This window comes from Plectropomus leopardus, chromosome 5, assembly GCF_008729295.1.
Source record: "Plectropomus leopardus isolate mb chromosome 5, YSFRI_Pleo_2.0, whole genome shotgun sequence".
NCBI classification, from domain to species: Eukaryota; Metazoa; Chordata; class Actinopteri; order Perciformes; family Serranidae; genus Plectropomus; species Plectropomus leopardus.
In genome coordinates this window covers 25,910,083-25,926,411 of record NC_056467.1, presented here as the reverse complement: position 1 = coordinate 25,926,411, position 16,329 = coordinate 25,910,083, and the positions used below count along the sequence as shown (strand labels likewise).

General features: G+C 38.1%; 2 protein-coding genes across 4 annotated transcripts in view; both read right to left on the bottom strand.

Moving 5' to 3' along the window:
• The window catches only part of LOC121943162 (neurobeachin-like), a 256,528-nt gene extending 245,218 nt beyond the window's left edge, over nucleotides 1-11,310 (bottom strand). Inside the window, exon 1 of the mRNA XM_042486604.1 lies at nucleotides 10,940-11,310. Coding sequence (XP_042342538.1) covers nucleotides 10,940-11,212 — 273 coding nt within the window. The 5' untranslated portion in view covers nucleotides 11,213-11,310. The remainder of the gene's footprint in view (nucleotides 1-10,939) is intronic.
• Nucleotides 11,311-14,689: 3,379 nt separating this feature from the next.
• Nucleotides 14,690-16,329, bottom strand: part of stard13b (StAR-related lipid transfer (START) domain containing 13b) — a 44,546-nt gene continuing 42,906 nt past the window's right edge. For all 3 annotated transcript variants that reach the window (XM_042486610.1, XM_042486609.1, XM_042486611.1), the window contains exons 12-14: nucleotides 15,951-16,168; nucleotides 15,671-15,847; nucleotides 14,690-15,553 (exon numbers count right to left, since the gene is read on the bottom strand). In XM_042486610.1, the coding sequence (XP_042342544.1) occupies nucleotides 15,436-15,553; nucleotides 15,671-15,847; nucleotides 15,951-16,168 (513 nt within the window). In that variant the 3' untranslated portion in view covers nucleotides 14,690-15,435. The remainder of the gene's footprint in view (nucleotides 15,554-15,670; nucleotides 15,848-15,950; nucleotides 16,169-16,329) is intronic.

Below are 16,329 nucleotides of genomic sequence, written 5' to 3'. Positions count from 1 at the left end.
TTTCTTGTTTGCTGGTATTGAACAGTGATCTGTGGTTTGCAGGTTAGATTGTATATACAGTGCTCAGCATAAATGAGTACACCCTAACAGATTTTTCCAAAAAAACACATATCTCTTTGAATAAATGCCTTCTATGGGATCCTATACTCTAAAATGTTCGCAGTCTGGCTTATTGGTTTCACATTAGATTACTCAGAAACAAAAAACAAATTGGAACTTTTCTAACAAAATGACTTAAGACCATGGTGCAAAAATGAGTACACCTCAATGATTGTCATAGGAATAAAACCTGATAAAATTCTAATTAACAAGAATTCACCTACAGATGAGTCAAATCAACCATCAGACAGGTGGTCATCAGGTAACTGACAATTAAGGGTGGTATTTAAGAGAGAGAATCCACTCCCACTCAATGCTGACAAACATGGCACCACATGGAAAAGAAATTTCACAAGATTTGAAAAAGAAGATCATTTCTTTACACAAAGGACATGGTTACAAGAAAATTAGTAAAGCATTGCAAATAACTCAGAATACAATAGCAAAATTGATCCAAAATTTCAAAAAGGATGGACTTGTGGGAAGCTTGCTTAAACGTCTAGGCCGTCGACAGAAGTTAACACCTTGACATGAGCGTCTTATGAGGAGAAGAGTTGAAGAAAATCGGCATGCACGTTAGTCACAGTTAGCAAAAGCATTAGAGAGTCAAACAGGGGTGAGTGTTTCCCGTGACACAAAACGATGCACACTGCAGAGGAGTGGCATGCACAGATGTTGTCCACGAAGGAAACCACTGCTGAAGTCCATCGAGCATTTGCCAGGGGGCAAATGTTGACAAAGACGTAGACGCAGACTCAATACTTTGGAGTGATGAGACAAAGAAAATCTTTTTGGTGCTGATGTGTTCCAAACTGTATGGCGTCGAAAGGGTGAGGAGTACAAGGGAAAGTACATGGTACACACAGTAAAGCATGGTGGTGGCAGTGTTCTTCTGTGGGTTGCATCAGTGCTGCAGGTGTCGGGCAGTTGCATTTCATCGATGGTATCATGAATTACATGATAACTGCCCAAAACATACAGCTAAGGTCACTGTTTCATTACTGAGGAAGAACAGGGTGAAAGTGATTCAGTGGCCAAGCATGTCACCAGACCTCAACCCAATAGAGCACTGGTGCGGAGTTCTGAAAAGACCAGTTGAGTGTACTCATTTATGCTGGGCACTATATGTATGTATGTATGTATGTATGTATGTATGTATGTATGTATGTATGTATGTATTTATATATATATATATATATATGTGTGTGTGTGTGTGTGTGTGTGTAGTTTTGAGGGAAACCTCACTTGTCATGCTCCTTGATGGTTTTCTGGGTTTCCCCTGCATGACCATTTCTTAAAATGTAAAATATTGTCATTTTTACTATGTGTTAAATAAAATAAAATCAATAAAATCAAAATCAAATTTCCAGAAACAACTTGTCACAATATGTGATGAATACAGTGACTTTTCAAACCCATCAGTGCAGATATCATCTCTATTAAAAAACTACTTAAGTAATCTGGTCACATTTTGTAACCAAGAGGAACAATGTTTCTTCAGTATATTGAAGCATGATGCCTTAAAAAAATTTCCAATGGTTTTATGCTTCTGAGCTTCAGACAGCTGTGATAGAAGATCTATAATTTTAATTAAGCCTCTTATAATCACAAGTGAATTAAATAACTCAGAAAGGAGTTGTGCCAATTAGTGGACAAGTTTTGGCAATTTTTTCAGTAGCTGTTTGAAACTTTATTTGGAGGGAAGCAAGCAACGTGACCTACAGGCAGAGAGTGTAGGCAGAGAGAAAAACTAATAGTTGAGGCAACAGCAACAGGAATAGAGCAGTTTACCCAAATGAGGAAAATCCCCATAGTCTCAAAACATTTTGTGCCTGCAGTGTATTCTGCTCTACTGTCAGCAGAGAAAGAGAGATCTTTTTCTCTGCAAACACTGTGTTGTCATATCTGTTTTCCAGATGCATGCAACAATCCAAGCAGAAAATGCTCATTTTTGTTTATCATTATCACATTTGCCTGAATCTCAGCCCGGACAGTGATGTTATTGTTCAAAATTCATCAGTTAAGAATCTGGGTGTCTGGGTGCCTAACCCTAACCCTAAAATTCACATTTGAGAACACATCACACCAACATCACTAAAGCAGCTTTTCTTCCACCTCTATCACATTGCCCAAGTTAGTCAAATGTAAAAACTCTAATTTAATGCATTCATGTCATCTAGATTAGACTATAATAGCATAGTCTCTCGGGTCATTCATCCTGCATGTGCAAAATCTAAGATGGTACCGTCTCCATTTCCTGAAGACTCAAATACATGTGTAATATGGCTCACAAACAACTTCAGCGTTATTGTATGCCAACTGGCAAAAATATAAACAGACAACTGTTCCTCACGTTGTCAGACAGCTCATGTGAAACATGATGTATGATTTGTAGAGTCATATGAAATGCACACCTCCAGGTTCAACTGCACAAATATCAATTTACCAAATTAATAAAAGCATGAATAAAAAATACTCAACATTACTGTGGAAATCACCTTAATGATTATCCGTAATTAATCTGAGTATGTAGGAGAGACCCTGATATTACTACTTCAAAGATACAAGTTGCTGAATGTCCTTGAGTTAAATGGTAGAGCTCAAGCTTCCTTTTGTTACACTTAATTCCTGTGAAATTACAACAACCTTGAAGGCAGGTCTCTGCAACCTGTTTTATGACACATAATCTCAATTACAGCTTTCATTTCAGTCTGCCTACATGAAAGATTAATGATATTCTCTTTTCATGAGTTTTAATAAGAGGTCGTGGCACAAAACTAGCATCTGAATGTCTAGAACATTCAACTCTCTGATGCACAAACAAAAAGTTTTAGTTTCATGTTGAAGAATTATGTTCAAATCTTATTTAATTGGCCAGGTGATGTTGAAAGTGAAAGACTGTTTGGTGATTTGCCAAACTGATGCTTATCTGAGCTGTTTTATCAAAACTCCTCACAAGTATTTACATACTGCAATTGGTGGAACATCTGTTGGTTGGTATTGTTTTATTTTTACTTCAAACTTTCTTTGGGAGGTTGAGGTTGGTGTAATAAGGTGGCACTGGATGGACTGGCAATGCACCCCAATGCCTCTGAAGTTCAATGCTGGGGCTAACTCAACACTCACTCTCACATACATACAAAGAACTAAAAAACTGAATAAAAAATTCTCACCAAAGTTGATTACGTTTATGTAATTTTTTCCCCTCTTAAAAACAAACAACAAATGACATAGAAATTACTCAAAAACAGCTTTGCTTTTATTTTAGCAATAAAAATTAACAAAGGCAAACTGAAAACTGTAGAGGGCTTCAAGTCCGTATTGGATATTGCACAGTTTGTATATTGTAAAGTTTTGCAGTTGAAACAGTGGAGCACTGAAAATGACCAATATGAAACCGTTGTTCAACATCAGTTCTATGTTAACAAATAATGTTATTCGTTGTGTTCAAATCACTGGACCACAGGTCTGTTGTAGTGGAGTAAAGTGACATTCCCTCCAGCTCTACAGCGATCTTTTCACATATACAGTTGTACAGACGAGGCAGAGCAACTTCAGCAAAATATCTGCAGCTTCATAGCACATAGCTGGGGTCGATAGTTTTCAGTAATTTTTTACCAATATCCAGCTCAACTGCATTACTAATGAGATAATGATTCCACTAATGTTAGCTGCTTTTTATAAGGTGTTTGTGGGCTGACGCGGTCTTGTGCATCTCAAAGTGAGACACATTTCACCCACTCAGCTACATGACTCTATTTGACATGTTGAAATAAATTAGTTGTACTGCTGCCTTTAGTTAAACAAACTTTGGACTGTGGTTTGTTGCAGATCTGACTAAAAAAACACAAACCAGTTCCAAACGACTGACAAGACTGTGCCTTTTTTGGCGACATACTCTTCTTCATTGTCATTAACACTTGCTGTTGTCGTGCGTGTATATCTCCAGGAAGCAAGCGCGGGGGAGGGCACAGCCCGCTATTAACTTCAGAAGCCTACATAGAGCTGTGGAGGAAGTGAAAGAGAAAAGCTAGATTTTTTTTTAAAAAATCGCCCTAAACCACTAATTTGCATTAATAGATCAAATCGATTTATCTTCGATTTAATTTCTTTTGCATTACCAATGCATTACCAATCTTGCACAGCATCTGCAATGACTTAAAAACACGAGACAATGCCTTTAACAACATTAACCCAAAATCATGATCTTTCCCAACCAAAGTCAACTCATCAAATACAGATGTTTGGTGGCCCGAAATGTAAACTATGACACTCTCGATATCCCTCCAGTATCAGTTTTGGAAGTTTAGTGATAGCGTGTCAGTTTACACCCTTTTTAATGCACTGTGTCATTTTCAAAATAAACTTACTTCCATAGGTTTTGGAAACAAAAGCACATGATTGGGTTTGGAATAAACCATCATGGTTTGGCCTGCAATAAGTACATCTGTTACAAACATAATTTAACATCATATACAGTGTGTCACTGGTACACATACTGGAACACTACTTTGTCATTTAGATAACTGGTCTGACTTGAAGTTACACACAGGAAATAAGCAGCGGTCTGTCAGGGTGTGCATAAATGCTGCGTTTCAACACTAAAAGTTGCCTCTGATTAGAGCACATAATCAGCTCAGCTCCAGGGCACGCTGCTGACACCACATCTGGATAGCAGTCACATGGTTCATATATGCCAACACTCCATCACATCACCCCTTATACAGAAGACTTTTTAGAGACAATATGTCTCATATGAAAAATGTGTTTTACTTCAGAGCTTTTCCTTTATTTGGTCCTGATTCAGTAAAACTGCTCTCAAAAGCCTATTTAATCAGAAACAGCAAGGATCAGTGATTTCTAATCATAGTCCAATGTGCATCACTGTGCCTGACATAAGGATAATTGTAGCAGCATGTGTAATGCCATTAAGCTAATGGAAATAATTGATTTGGAAACTATTATATATCCAACAACGCTGTATGGGCAAATGAAAATACTGAGAATCTGTCAATTTGTCATTCAAAGGATCTCACCATGCTGGAGTTCTTTAAATCCAAGCAGGTAATTCAAAGTCTTATTAAATATGCAATAAGTAGACTTCCGTACAGTAACATCTGAGGGAGTAACAACGTTGACTGTAAAATCAGACACAGATGGGAATACAGAGTAAGGTACCTCTGCTCTGTCGGAGTATTTTCTGGGAGTGTTTTTAGTAAAATATGTGTTTGGTAACTGGTAGAGCTCTGGCCTGAACGGTGAAGCATGTCATGAAAGTCATAATTCACCCCAATATTTTTTAATATCCATCATTCACAACCTGAAGGCTTGATAGATCATGATAGGCATGAGGTAATATGAAAATTTCATGTCAAAAATATCATGGCCAAAATAACTGCAAGCCATGAGCCCAATAATATTCTACATGGGCTTAAAACTCTGTACATGGCAAAAAAAAAAAACATAGCTAGAATAATCATGTTACTTTAGGATTAAGTAAAGAAACATAAATTCACTGCATTTAAAACATCTTTTTGGTAAAAAAAACAAACAAACAAACAAACAAACAAACAAACAAACAATGAAGCAATCTTAAAAAGCCACGCTTTTCAACTATTGAAATGCCATCATATATTAATAATAAAAATAAGCTGCCATCCCCCCGCCACAAACCCAAACAGGATAAGCAGTTACAGCTAATTAATGACGATGAATGATAGTGGCTTTGGTCAGCTTCATTCACATATCTCTACATAAATTCCAAAATCCGTAGATGTAGAATCTTATCAATCCACCCCTGCAGCATAATCTTCTTCTTCTCTGTTTTTTTAGAATGCTCAGTAGAACCCAAACTCATTTTCATCAGAATCTGTCAAACACCACACACTGTGCCTGTTTGCAGCTTTTCTTACGCTGTCCCTTGAGACAAAATTAAGCAAATATGGTCGCAAGCTACAAATATAATCAACAAACTGCAGGAGCTACAAACGGAAACTGGATTTTGCCATATGTTGACATATTTGGTGAAATATGAACATGTGGAAGCTTGGCATACAAAGTGAGGTTTCTGGATATTTTGGTACTTGTTTTCCACCATGAAAACATATAATTCATGAAACTGGCATAAAACTCAAGTTGACCACAGCTCCACAGAACTAGAAGTTAAGTGGAGCATCACTTTATCAGAGCCAAAATAAGCATGATGGAAACTCTTGAGCTGACATGATAGTTTCATCATCATTTCATCTACAGTGTTTCATGCCTTTGTGTTAACATCCACCATTTGTTGACAGCATGAGAATTCCATTACTCCCACACATCAGGATCAAGATGAAGATGTGAGGTGAAAGCTTTTTCTCTAATTCCATAGGTCATGCTTCTTTCAACTCTTCTCTCCATTATCCATCAGATCATGCTTGACTTTGATCATGAAGACGCAGGCTGTTGAGTTATGCAACCTTCTCTTTTTCAGAGAAGTTCATTGAGAATGATTCATTCTGAGTGACATTTAGCGAAGCAGAACTCCCATTTTATCATCTTGGAAAAAGCACTGAGTCAGCTGACAAGTTGCAAACTTTATTTCCAAATTCATTGTTAGAAGACAACAAGCAATAGTGTCTTGCTCATGCCAAATGTGATTAGATGTATGACCTACATTTATGGTGAGAACTTCAAACACCCTTCTGTGTGGCTGAAAACAGCAGCTGAGGATTTGGCTGAAAATACATAAAAAAGACTACTGTTTCACACCTTACAGACAATCATTTGATTCAATGATCTAAAATCTAAATAGCGCGGTTGTCTTATACAAACTATCCTATTTCTACTAAGTTTAAAGTTGCTGATGCCAGTACATTAAAATAAAAAATATTTCAATATTATATTATTGAACTTTTTGTCTGTATGTAAACTGGTTGCCACTTTATGTCAAGCCAGAGATAAAACACGACAAACATAGGTAACTGTTAATGCTGCACTTTCTATGTGAAAATGTTTTGTTGATCTGTACCAACAAGCTGTGAGAAATGTATTTTTTATAATATTCTTATTTATCTGAGAATATTATATTTATTGGAAAAGTTATTACCAACACTTAGCAGCAGTACTCCATTTTTTATTTTCTTTATATATTTTGTATATTGTTCGCATTACATTACATTAGATTAAAAAAATGTGTAAACTGTTGTTTACAAAAGTTCCAAATAAAAAACAGGCAATTTTATGTTTTGCATTTTGTTCCCTTACTGTACCGAAAATGACCAGTGACGTCAGATCAATTTTATTCATGAATTTACCATTTTGGCAGATCAACAAAAACGGTGGATAAATATCAAAATAAAAAAATAACACAATAAGGCAGTTTTCGGTGATAAATCCTGGCCTGAACATCTAACGAATTTTAGAATTTATCCACACAATCCACAATTAGTAGTTGAAATGTAACTTCAGCGTATCCCTATTTTCTTTTCTTTTTCTTTTTTTTTTTTTACACACCACACAAATATGCAATTAAGAGGAGAGCGCAGGCTGAGCTATAGTATGGAGCCCCTGGGAGCAGTGCTCTTGCTGAAGGGCACATCGGCACTGCCCAGGAGGTGAACTGGCATCTCTCCAGCTTTCCAACTACACTCCATACTTGGTCCGTGCGGGGTCTTGACTAGGCTGCCCTCCAGATGCAAAGCCAAGTCTCCACGGACTGAGCTACTACCGCCTCTACTACAATTATACAACTACAGTTTTTCCCAGATGCTCCTCAGAGAAGAAGAAAACATTATTTTTTCATTACTCCACAAATTGGACCCCATGAGATACAGTTACGGATCCTTCTGGATATCCAAGCGCTGTCTACACTTCAAAAATAACCTGAACTCATAAGCACAGAAACTCTTATAGTTGTGGCATCCTACAGACAGGAAATGTTTGCATGACAGCTTTCTCCACCCTCTTCCTTGGCCAGTATTCTTCATGCTCATTTTGTGATGTAATTCAGACAAATAGGGAAAAATAATAACAATCACTGTGTCATCTGATCCCAAGATTGCTGCATTGTATGCAGTTTATTAAAATGCACATCATTTGGGTGAAGGTTGTATTTCTGTTTGCAAACACATCAAGCAGAATCAAATCTCCCTGATATCTTAAATAGCTAACCACAGCAAAGCACCAATATCCTCTGTTAATTAAATCTGTCATTCAAACGTTTGGGACTGACAAATGTTTGGGTAAAGTGCATGCACAAATTACTGGACTTTGACATAAGCAAAATGGAGAAACTGTTAGACTCTATAAAAAAGATGATGCATTGTCCAGACAATAAGTATTGACAAAAAACAGTGCAGCGTGTTATTCCTTGTGCACATTTCCTGTGAAAATAGCACTTTAAAGAATGAGGGGCAAGGTGTCAGAGACTCCAGCTATTGCAGTACAACTCTCATGTCTGAACATGCCAAGGGCTACAATTTGTCTTGCTCCACAAAGTGGATTTCTGTTGTGCCAGAACAGGTCGTAATTAATCTCTGGTGCGCTAACAAGGAGAGGCCAACTTTGCAAACACGCTCTACTGTGGTAGTCCCGCAGATGGTCAAGGCAAAAGCGTGAGCTGGCTCTACAGTATATCATGGTGAAGTGAACCAAAGACATGGTCATACCATCCATCTCCAACCACCTTATGCTGACAATCACTACTTCTCACTCTCCTCTCACTTTGCTGCAGCCTTAATAATAATCCTACAATGATCTAAGAGAACAGACTCTCCATGCTTGTCAAAAAGTGTGTGTGTGGGGGGGGCAAAGCTTTACACAAAATATAAATACTAGGTCACTATGAATCTGGGTTGAGGGCCAAAACTATTATATTCCCACAAATATTCAAACTTTAACGAGCAGTGTAAGATTTAGGCTGATTCTGTGGCGTCTATTAGTGAGACTGCAGATTCGAACAGCTGAAACTTCTCCAGACTAATTCCTTCAGTGTTAATTGTTCACATTTTTTAGGGTGTTTTTTTTATGTTTTAGTGATTCTTTTTTTACAGTGAGTTGAATTATCCTAAAGTTCTGTCCAAAACAAAAAAGATCCAGTGATTTTAACATGTAGAATCATTCAATAAAGCAGTTTCATCTTACAAATCAGCGCTAGCCCAGCACCTGCTTATCTGTGCTTTTATTTTTAAGCTGATATCCTCAAATCAAGACGTTCAGAGGTTTTTAACCAGAAACCAAATTATCTGCAGAGGTCACTTCCTCTCCAAAACAAGTGTAGCCGGCAACTTAAATCAGTGATCATTGAACAAGGCAATTTCATTTTTTTCCAATATTGCCCAATGAGCAAATTAACATTGAAAAGATGTTTAATAAATGTCTATTATACATCTATGTGTCTTTAGACATTTGGATTTATTTGACTATAGATGTTTAGATTTCAGTTATTTAAGGCTGAAAAGTGAAAGTTTAGCAGAAGTCTAGTCTTAGTCGAGATGAAAGAGTAAACAGAATCTGTGTATATGACAAAAAAAACATTGAGAATGTAAGCGCAGGGGCATGCAGTATTTTTGTTTAAAAAATTACAAGTTTTCATATATAGTGGGGTAGTCTGCTGCTAACTACACAAAAATGCAGTTTTGGTTTGTCTGTTCTGGGCCACTGTAGAAACATGGCAGTGCAAAGGGGCAAAGAGGCGAATAAAGACCTGCTCTCTGTGTCGATATAAGCAGCTCATTCTAAGGAACAAGAACAAAAAAATTCTTGTTTTCAGGTGATTAACACCAAAAAATAACTCACTTATTATATTCAGTTTCTGCCAATATATCCCCCAAAATCCAACACTAGGGTACTGGTTTTAATGTATACTGTGATATGAAAGTAGATGATAGTCACACTGTGTACATTTGCTTATTTACAACATTGAGGGAAAAAAAGCAAACGGATGAAGAATCTTACCCTTATTTTAGTTATTTTCAAAAGAGTGGGCTCTTTACATATGCTTCTGTTTAAAAATTGTTTCAAGGCTAAACAATAGTGATAAAGGGGATCAATCAAATCAACACTTGTGTTTTTATTACTTTTAGGATCATTCAAACAATAATAATTCTGCTATATTGTGAAACAACAGTATTTTCAGAGATGGTTATCAGACCATGAACATGTCACGGCCTTGCAACACTACACCGGACCTTTAGATTAGGAGCAAGTCCAGTCTGGGCTACACCGAGAATATCCGTTATCTTTACAAAACTGCTGAGGAGCTGCACTGATCAATCATCATCCATCACTGGCCAGTTACTGAACCATCAGGATGCCAGCAACTCTGGGCCCCCAGAAGACACTGAAAAACAGTTATATGGTGGGGCCCCTTAGCTCCACACACAGCAGCAGCTCTACTCATCTACATCACTGCAGTTCAACAAAATACTGACTGAAGTCAGCTGTGCTAAAACAGCTATTAAATCTTACTCACAATACAGGAATCCCAGCAGGTGTGCACTTTACTTCACTGACATCATCCACACCAACGAGTCTCATTTGCAAGCAAACACAAGGAAGTTAGGACTTTGTTGAACTTGCAAACTTAAAAATTGGCTTGGTATTCTCTCATCTCTCAACCTGCTGCGTCTGTGTGTGACTTTTGAGTGTTAACTGCTGTTTACTCTCACATATCAGTGCTACTCACTTTTATCAGTGCTGCAAACAATTTCATCTGCACAGTCTCGATGTTAAACGAGCATTATTTTTGCCTTATCTTTACACTCGGGTATTGTTGCCACTGAATAGCACTCTGGATTAAGGATTAGGCAATAACGTTCAGTCATACAGTGAAAGGGGGAGGGAACCAGCGTTTACTTACCAAATTCAGCACCGTTTCTACAATATCCCGGTTGTTAACCTCTCCAACCTGGATCAGTCCGATGACAACAGCAAATTTCATCTTGATATTCCGGATTGGCACCGATGGATTGATAATCCCAGCCGGGAGCAGCACTGAGCCTGAGCCGGACATCATCAATGTCTCACCGGCGGCAGCAGAGCCTGCAGCCGCGTGCTGCCGGTGACCTGGAGGAGGTTGTCGGTCCGAGAGCGACACCGAGCCCGGCATTGTCAGCGGTCTCTCGCTTGTCATTTCCACCCAACCCGGGCGGCTTCAAGAGAGTTACACGCTGTTCTCCTTGAGATAAATCCAATCACTGCTCTGGAGCATCAAAAAGAAACGAAAGAGAGGAACACTCTCGAAGAAAACAAAAACACAAACAAGAAATCACTCTCTGTCAGTAAAATCCACTCTGCGGAGTTCCGGTGAGAGAGTCCGGTGTGTTGTCGGTGCCCGCCGGTTAACGGGGCTGACTGACCTGAGCTGTGTACACAGAGCTGTGTGTGTGAGAGAGTGCCGCTCTCTGAAATGCGCGTCTCCGTATCTGTGCTGCTGTCACCGCCATGTTGCCGCCCCCTGTCTGCGGCTCCTCTCACCACGCCTGCGCTGCCTGGCTGCGGTGAAGGAGCTGCAGACCGACCGCAAGGAAGTCGCTTTGCCTGGGCTAGTGGAAGCAGCTGAGACCGGAGTGGAACCAATACCATGGCCACACGGGGTTAGCTAACCAGGACAAAAATATAAACAGAGGGTTAAGTGTCATCATATAAAGTTCCATGAGGTGATAGCCATTTTTTTTGCGCACAAAGAGAAGGACAATTTTCATTTAGTGCACTAGATAAAAACTTGTTCCCAAGATAATGAACTCGTGCATGCAAGATTTAAAAAAAAAAAAAAAAACACCTTCCGGGATAGGAGCTCAACGCCATCCGGATCATTTTTATTTGGTTTGTCTGCCGGACAGTTAATCTAAATGTTACCGATGAACGTTCAACCTAAACGAAAAATGTTCCACATCATGCTAGCTAAACTAAAACACACCAAACGAAGATGGTAACCGGAAGTTACCGCATTTATGCTTCCTGGGCTGGCCCCATGTAAAAAAAAAAATTAAAAAAAATCATAGTATCTACATTTTTAAAAAACACGTAATTATTTGAATTGCATGTAATACAAAAACTGTTTGGCTCTGAGGGGTTTCAAAGTGATGTCATATATCTACTTTTAGACCTGTGTTTAAATACTCAGTATATAGGCCATTTGAATCTAACAGATCCAAAAAAAAACAGTCTGGTGTAGGTCTAGAAGTGTACAATAGTGAAAAGACTTAATGCTATTTTGGCCTTTTACTAAGGAATAAAACTAGTACTCCGATGTATGGTTATGTAAAATTGTATTAAAATAGATTTTAGGTTAGAGTTTTGATGGTAAATGATATTGATTATAGTTTTTATCAATATGTTTCTTAAATGTTAATATGTGATTAAGAGACTTTTCTGTAAACATCAAGCCATTCAGGCCGTCCTTTTGACCATGCATGGATGCGCACTTGAGCACTGTGCCTGCACACATGCTGATGTCTGACTTGAATTATTGATTTCTTATTTTCTTCATATAAATTTGCACTGGTGTCATTAAATTGTGAGTTTCAGGTGTGCTCACTTAATTGATTGGTCTGTGAGGCACAATGATGACCCTGGATAGTCATATGCAAAGCAATACAACAAATCCTACTACAGTGAGATTAATTACCTTGGTCAAGTTTTTTCCTGATGATCGTTGTGAGGTGGTAGCAGGGTCTGCTTCACAGTGAACTGGTAATTATGGGAAGATTTTTAAGCATTTAGCAATTTTTTTCAAAAGATCCTGGTTTGCATCCATCACAATTTTTTATCATATTAGGCCAGAAAAATATGTTTGTTTTCAAATAATTTTTGTTTTCCTTTTTAATGAACAAAGTGCCAAAGCATCATTTGCATTTCATTGAAAATCATATGCATTTTGCTGCCTTTAGCCTTGAATGGCTCTTGAGAAAATCAAGAACAGACACTTCTCTAACATCTCATACTTTGCCCAAAGTCATATTGAAAAAGATATGCAGTATGTAATAAATAATAATGACAAAAAAGCTACCAGGTTCCAGTGGTTATATAAAAGAGACTGACGATGACAGCTTGGCAACATTCCTGTCCATCGTCCTGACTGACAGCCAGAAGCTGAGCTTGCATTTCATGACCTCATTAAGCTGATCTGTGTCAGTATGGCTTCAAAAGAGGAAGAAATCATGTCAGGCTTTATGCAGCTGTACCTATCATGTATACAAAACTTGATTTAATTTGCAGTAATGCAATGCAGAGCAACTGGCAATCTGATTTTCTGGCCTGCTTTCCAATGTGTCAATAAAATGTCATTTCATTTTGTGATGATGGTTGTTGTTAACTAACTGTAGTCTTATGTGCTAACAGAATGTGATTTTTTTTCCTTGAGTGCTATAACTTTGGATTAACAAATGGTGGTTTCATTTACGGACTGAGTTGAATTAGGCATAATTGCTTTACAGCCATTGCGTCCTTAGGGAATTATCCATTTGCAGTTGTTTTTTAATTCTATTGTCCCAACATAACAGTTTATCTGATAATGTCCCTCTACTGCCTAACTCAACCCCTCTTACCCTCCCATCCCTTGTGTTAAACTTGCTGGTCTCCATTTCAGTGTGAACCATAGACCCTGCTGGTGCTGAATAGAGTTCAATGTTTGACTTTGCCGTCACACACTGAGACCATATATAGGGAACTGAGGCAGAAGAGCAGATCCAAACTCAATAACCTGCAGAAATGTTCATGTAATGCTTGTTTTGCTAAGGTGTGCTACAGCAACATTTCACTGTTCTCTGTAATGGTTTTGGTGAATGATCCTTTAAATACTTTTGTTATAGCTGCCACGACCTCCAACTTTATCTCTGTAAGATTTAAATTCCAGATACCAGATGATCATTTTTTGAGCCATCAACCAAAATGTATTTTAATACTTCAAAAGACGGTTATAGATTAAGTTTGGCATCCCTTTTCAATCTCTTTTCCAATTAATTAGTTGCTCCATTAGCACTGGCAGGAACTTTCTATTAGATGTCTTAAAAGTGAATATCTGTCTTCCCACCCTTACTGGTGAAAACAAATGAAAATACCTATAAAAAGGGTACCCCTTTCATTAAAACGGTCTCAGGGTAAGATAAAATGTAGCCATACTGAAGATGAATATTCTGTTGAGCAGAAGGGGCCATCTAGTGGACAAAAATGACAATTCAGCAAGTATATTTGCTCAGCCCTAATTTTTTGCCTTTCCATATGATCTGCAAAAAAGGCCATACAAAGTTAATTACAGTACTCATTTGATTTTACCTCTGAATCTGTATTATATTTGCATGAAAAAACTGAAAGCTCAAATAAATCCATCTTCCATTTGAACATTTTTTCTTAAAATGTCCATTAGAGGTCACTCACATCCCAGATTAGGGAGAATTGTGTTTGAACAGGTACTGCTCAGTGCATGATAATAGTACACATGATTGAGCAATATAGACATTTTCGCAAAAGCATTTCTCACACTATTTGATATCAATTGTCCATGGAAAGGCATTTTTCAGTTTCACAGATCAGGAGATATATGTCGTTAGATTTCTTGTTCATTCATTATAACCTGGCAGCAAGAGGAAGAATCAATGCAAACACTTGATAATCTCAACAGTTTTATTAAAAAATGATGTCTCTTGTACTTGACTTCACAACCCAGTACCCTTAAGCAGGTATGATCAAGTCAAACCTTAAGTCGTTCTTTTTATAACCATGGGAGGTCAAAATTTAATAACATTACACCCATTCCAAAATGACAACACTGAAGCAAAGTAAAACCAGTTTACAATTTTGTACCATGTGTACTACAGGAAGGCTGACACAGTGAAGAAATCAATATGGATATTAACATATGTACTATGTATCCCTTCACATATTTACAATATATACATCTTGCTTGCATGTACAGTATATTCACACACATATACACAGACACTACATTATAATAATCATAGCTTTAAATCTGAAACAAATAATGCTTCCCAGAAGCGTTTAAGAGCATGAATGTCCTAGACATTGTAGATTAAAGTAATAGTAATACAATATTATTAAAGATAATAATTAAAATATACAGGTTAAGCAACATTAAGGTAAATAAAATCCTAATGCTAAGGACATTGGCAGGATGATTAATTTCCCATTGAGTAATTATGCTTAGCACCTTTAAGATGTCCTCTTTTGTCATTGTGCAAGTACAGAGGATCTCCATATCTTCTCAAAAGCATTTCTACTCAGGACAAATAACGGAATAAACTGTGCTTCAGTTCTGGGGTCCTGTCTGCCTGTTAGCAATGACTCAAAGGCTCAATCTTGATCTCAATGCTAAGCAGACACAAGTGGCAAAGAGGTTCAGATTTTGGTCTCTGGGCCGTCTGTGATTAGTGGCTGGAAGGAGTTGCGGATTCGGGCAGCTTCTGCAGCACAGAGGTGACCAAAGGCTTTGTTGTACCAGTCTGGAGTCCTTCCCCTGAAAACAAAACAGAATTTTCAATACAATAAAGCGTACACAATTATTTAAAAAAAATAAAACACGCTTAAAAGGGTTAATGAGGAAATATTTTAATATGATTCTTGTGGGACTTACTTCAAGTCCACTCTGCAGATGTGGGTTAGTCTGGACTTTCCTGAGCCGCAGGGCTCTAGCAGGTAGTTGGACTCCAGGACTATAGCTCGTACCCCTCCAATAGAAGGACAATCCTCATGCTCTACAGACACAGAAACCAGGGAGCAGGCACCTTTTGGCAAATCTGTCCTCCATGACCTTTATATAAGAAAAAGAAATTTAGTGTGGACCCTAAAAAAATCATAGCTACTTACAAACAAAGAATAATATGTAGTTTAGTGTTCTCTGTGTTACCACGCACCTGAGTACCACAAAGTCCCTGCTGGGATGAGGGGGCATGCGATTGAGGACATACTGAAACACCTCTGTCTGCTTGTCCAGTGTCTCACACACTTTCCACTGCAGGAGATCTACATCCCACAGGTGGCGCTCTCGCAGCACACGGTTCAACACAACGGATGGCGGTGCTTCCACCTCAACAGACACCCGCCAGCGCCTCAGAGGGTTCCCATCTCCCACCTGAAAAGACACAAACCATCATGTTAACCTGTGGATCTAAAAACTAAATCCATGTGTGAGATATTAAGCATTGCTGGTTATAATGTTGAATGATTTTGTACAATGGATTTTTTGTTGTCCATAATTTAAAATTCATAAATGACATTGCTGCATGGTTCAAT